Source organism: Malus sylvestris, chromosome 5 (assembly GCF_916048215.2).
Source record: "Malus sylvestris chromosome 5, drMalSylv7.2, whole genome shotgun sequence".
Lineage (NCBI taxonomy): Eukaryota > Viridiplantae > Streptophyta > Magnoliopsida > Rosales > Rosaceae > Malus > Malus sylvestris.
The window spans coordinates 42,972,905-42,977,543 of record NC_062264.1 but is presented as its reverse complement, the minus strand read 5'-3'; the positions used below and the strand labels follow the sequence as shown (position 1 = coordinate 42,977,543).

Genomic DNA, 4,639 nt, shown 5'->3' with positions numbered 1-4,639 from the left:
AAGCAGATCTCTATTCTTCCTTTCTGAGACCCCATTTTGTTGGGGTGTCCCTACACAACTGGTTTGGTGAACAATCCCTTGTGAACTCAAGTACTGAATCATGTTATTGGACAGAAACTCAGTGCCATTATCTGACCTAAGCACCTTAATATTTGAGTTGTATTGAGTTTGTACAAGTTTATGGAAGTCTTTAAATATGCAGAAAACCTCACTTTTTGATTTCATAAGGTATAGAAAGGTAGTACGAGTGAAATCATCAACAAATATGACAAAATATTTGTAACCATCCATTGATTCAATTGTAGGTCCCCAAACATCCGTGTGTACTAACTCGAATGGTTTACATGTCTTAAAAACAGAAGTGACAAAAGGTAGTCTGACTGACTTTGAAAAATGACATGTTTCACACTCAAAGGGTGATTGACAAAAACCGGGAAACAATTTTGACAAAACAAGTTCAGATGGGTGAGCAAGTCTTTGGTGCCAAAGTTGTTGATGTTCAAAATACTTGGTTCCAGCTTGAAACGCTTTAGGCATGACTGAGTTTTTGCACAGGTAGTAGAGACCATTAAGGAAGAACCCTTCACCAATCACTTTCTTGGTGATGACATCCTGAAAAACGACGTTGTTTGGTGAGAAAATGACATGGCAGTTTAGGGAGCTTGTTATCTTTCCTACTGAAAGTAATTGAAAAGGAAATGAGGGAACATATAGGGCTAATGACTCATTATTGTTTGTGAGTATACTAGCTTTTCCCTTACCCAAAACTGACACATTTTTTCCATTTGCAATTGACACTAGTGAGGGGTTTTTGAATGCTTGAAAATTATGCAGATTTGAAAGTTTGTTTGTCATGTGATCAGTGGCACCTGAGTCAATTATCCAACAATCATATTCAATGCTTGTTTGTAATGCAGTGGAGAAAGCATTGAGAATACCTGAAACCTCTCCTTGTTCTGCAGATTTGTTATTGGCAAGAAATCCTGCAAACTGCCCCAGCATGGCAGCGTGTTCTCCATCCTCCTTTTGTAAGTTTGATGCAGTATTCCCATGATCCTTGGTTTGCAAGTACGCAACAAATTCTTTTATAAGTGTCACAGGACTTGTAGTGAAGTCCATGGATCCAAAAGAACCCCCAGAGGTGACGTTTGCTGCATGATGACTCTTGAAATGGCTTGTTTGTGAAGGTTTTGATGGAATCATCTTCCCATCTTTGGTAAATTTGGGCTTTAACTCGGGATGAAGGATCCAACACTTTTCTTCCACGTGACCAACACCATTACAGTAGGTACACTTGAGATGGGAATTCTTACCTTTGTATATTTTGTGGTTTGCAACATAGGCTAGAGCTTCAGTTGGCCTTGAGCTAGACTCACCATTCATGGCTTTCTTCCTAGCTTCTTCACGTTGGACAATACCACACACACTTTTGAATGTTGGCAGTTCTTGACTCATAAGTATATGGCTTCTGAGATCCTCGTACTCAGAACTTAAGCTTCCCAAGAGTTGGTATATCTTATCTTCCTCCCCTCTCTTTAGTAGCGTATTTGCATCTGTGGTGTGTGGAAGATACATATCCAGTTCATTCCACATGGTTTTGAGCCTGCCAAGGTGTTGTACAAAGGACTTCCCATTTTGTTGAATGCATGCAATGTCTTTCTTCAGTTGGAACACCCTTGCATAATTGTTTTGATTTCCATACATGTCCTTCACCGAGTTCCACAAATCTTGTGAGGACTCTGAGTAGCTAAAAATTTCTGCAACATGCTTCTCCATAGTATTGAGAAGTAAGGACATGACGAATTGATCTTTGCAGAGCCAAGTCTCATAGGTTGGTGAGGTGATATCAGGAGCTTCGATGCTTCCATTTATAAAACCAATTTTTCCTTTTCCTCCTAGAGCAAGTGAAACTGCACGAGACCAAGGTAGGTAGTTGAACTCATTCAGCAAGGCTGAACACAAACGCTGATTGGTGTTAACCTCAGTGTCTGAAAAATTTGAACAAGAATTACGGGAGGTTTTATCCTCAACATTTACTGAATCTTCTTCAGCCATGGCTCAAGGTTGAAGGAGAGAAGCAGCGGAAAGAAATGGCCAGAGACAGGTTAAAGAAGGACCCGCTCTGATACCATGTAGATTTTTATGTTCAAAAATATATGTCTTTCGTATGTATTAAGAGTTAACAACTAACTCATATATATGAGTAGTAAAGAACCGGTTACAACCACCCATCCCTATACAAAACTCTTGGGACAACACAAAGATAAAAAACTGAGAGGACTTATAATACTAACAGCTCCATAACCTTCTCCATGCTGCCCGTGCTTGTCTTTGTCGAAGACCACACATGATGTGAAGATAGAAAGCTGACAGGACAAGAATATATGCTGCCCGTGCTGCATGTGCTTGAGTTTATTGTACAATATTCAAGAGTTGCTGCCCGTGCTTGTCTTTGTCGAAGACCACACATGATGTGGAGATAGAAAGCTGACAGAACAAGAATATATGCTGCCCGTGCTGCATGTGCTTGAGTTTATTATACAATATTCAATGTCCATACTTCTTGGTTCCAACAAGTATGGACATTGAATATTGTATAATAAACTCAAGCACATGCAGCACGGGCAGCATATATTCTTGTTCTGTCAGCTTTCTATCTCCACATCATGTGTGGTCTTCGACAAAGACAAGCACGGGCAGCAACTCTTGAATATTGTACAATAAACTCAAGCACATGCAGCACGGGCAGCATATATTCTTGTCCTGTCAGCTTTCTATCTTCACATCATGTGTGGTCTTCGACAAAGACAAGCACGGGCAGCATGTGCTTGAGTTTATTATACAATATTCAATGTCCATACTTCTTGGTTCCAACATGAACGGATGTAATTGAAGGATGAGGATCCAGATCCTCACAAAGAGGATATCCTCGGAGAGGGTCCTCATTCGCACTCTTCGGTTCATATGAGAAATAATTATCTCAACCGTTTCTTAGTCGGTACCTCAAACGATATTTGTAGTTATCTGATCAAGAGTTGAGATGTTTAAAAGTTCTCTTTCAATGTGCCATGGATTTGAACTGGGATTTACAAAAAAAGGAGAACAGTCATATAACCGGCATTTACGGAACTTGGAGGAAGCCGGAATGGAAAAAAGAATAAATAAGGTTGTATGTGCAGGGTTTGGCAATTTTAAGTAGCACGCAGGCAAATATGAATTAATCAAGCAAAAGAGGTGTTGCTAACTTGCAGACAGCGGGAAGCCAATTCCATGGCGCTTGGTTGGAAACACAACAAACAACATACTGCAAATGACGCCAATGCCAACTGGCAATGCTGTGAGTACCTCCTGAGCCTCATCTGACGGCGTTGGATAGAAGCAATTCACTACATTCTGATCGAAAAGTGCAACAGCTGCGAATACAAGTATTGACATGAAGGCATGGAGGAAATCTATAAACTGCAGCCGGAAATTTGCAGCGACTTCAGGTGATATGTTGGCTGATCCATCAATGATCCATAAGCCTTTGAATGTAGCGAACCCATAGCAGACATTTCCATTCTTGTCCCGAAAGCTGTCAGTGAAACTCAGTAGAAAACTTGAAGCCCCACAGAGGGCTACAAGTCCAGCAGTCATGGACCGGCTGACTGAGTCACAGTTGCCCAGGTTTGTAAATATGGGTGCCAGAAGCTGAAACGCAAGAACCGTTCCCGTTGGCAAAAGATTGGCCAAATGAGCTGTGCTCTGAAAAGTCTGGCGAATGGCTTTCTGTATCAGCGTTCTTTCCTCTTCTGTCGCGGACTTTGGTGCATCTTGCAAGAGGGGGAGTTTCTGCTCACCATCATGCAGGTGCCGGGATTCCTCAGCTTCTACCTTGATCTCCATCGACCAGAATCGTTTGATACGTCTCTTATCCCTTAATGCTTTGGTCTCTTTTTCTCGTCTTATTTTAGCATTTTTCTTGTGAGCATAATGTTGCATAAATAGGAATAGGAATGAAACTTGAGTGGAGGTAAAGGGAGGGAAAGAGTAGTTAGTCATGACTTGCAAGGAAGAGAAACCTAAAACTGGAGCCGAATTATAGATAAAGCAGCAAGCAGAATTCCGAAAGGAGAGTTTGGTTTCGTGTTCGGTTTTTCGCTGTCTGTCTATCGATCACGGTCTTTCAGAGTAGTAGTCACAAAGGGAGGGAGGATCAGGTTCAAGAAGTTGGGGAGCTTTTTTGTTGCTGAAACGCAATGCGCATTGCTTAAGGGGCAAGCTTCACAAGAGGTATTCTTTACTTTTATATTAGTAGTATTTCTAAATTTAGAAGTGGGGACCCACAATTATTTGTTATTTTGCTTTTGTGGTTTTTGCTTGGAAACATGAAAGATTGGTGAGGATGAGAGAGGGAGGTTAGGCTTCACTTTGAAGGAATTTGTTGTTAGATCATACATGGTGTCATATACTCATACCTTGCACGTTATTACTTTGTAAGCAGGTGTGAAGATTGTCTTGGAACTAATTCGCTACCCAAAACAGCCCATATTTTCATTTACGGACTTGTTAGAGTTTGGATTGGAAGCGATTGTCACACACACACTCTCTCTCTCTCTCTCTCTCTCTCTCTCTCTCTCTCTCTCTCTCTCTCTCTCTC

At 41.1% G+C, this 4,639-nt stretch overlaps 2 protein-coding genes across 2 annotated transcripts; both read right to left on the bottom strand.

Moving 5' to 3' along the window:
- Window positions 1-264: 264 nt before the first annotated feature.
- On the bottom strand, window positions 265-1,408 carry LOC126622289 (uncharacterized). Its single transcript, XM_050290976.1, has 2 exons — window positions 939-1,408; window positions 265-612 (listed from the first exon to the last, which is right to left on the bottom strand). Exons 1-2 carry the CDS (start codon window positions 1,381-1,383, stop codon window positions 584-586), a joined length of 474 nt encoding a protein of 157 aa, XP_050146933.1. The 5' UTR covers window positions 1,384-1,408; the 3' UTR covers window positions 265-583.
- A 1,633-nt stretch (window positions 1,409-3,041) lies between these two features.
- On the bottom strand, window positions 3,042-4,172 carry LOC126622288 (protein DMP4-like). The gene has a single exon (XM_050290975.1). It carries the CDS (start codon window positions 4,039-4,041, stop codon window positions 3,241-3,243), a length of 801 nt encoding a protein of 266 aa, XP_050146932.1. The 5' UTR covers window positions 4,042-4,172; the 3' UTR covers window positions 3,042-3,240.
- Window positions 4,173-4,639: the final 467 nt, after the last annotated feature.

Excerpts from the sequence above, each read along its gene's own strand:
- LOC126622289 (XM_050290976.1), bottom strand. The coding sequence starts at position 1,383 with ATGAATGGTGAGTCTAGCTCAAGGCCAACTGAAGCTCTAGCCTATGTT. Across the intron at positions 613-938 it reads AGAACAAGGAGAGGTTTCAG|GATGTCATCACCAAGAAAGT; the intron begins GTATTCTCAATG and ends GTCGTTTTTCAG.
- LOC126622288 (XM_050290975.1), bottom strand. The coding sequence starts at position 4,041 with ATGACTAACTACTCTTTCCCTCCCTTTACCTCCACTCAAGTTTCATTC.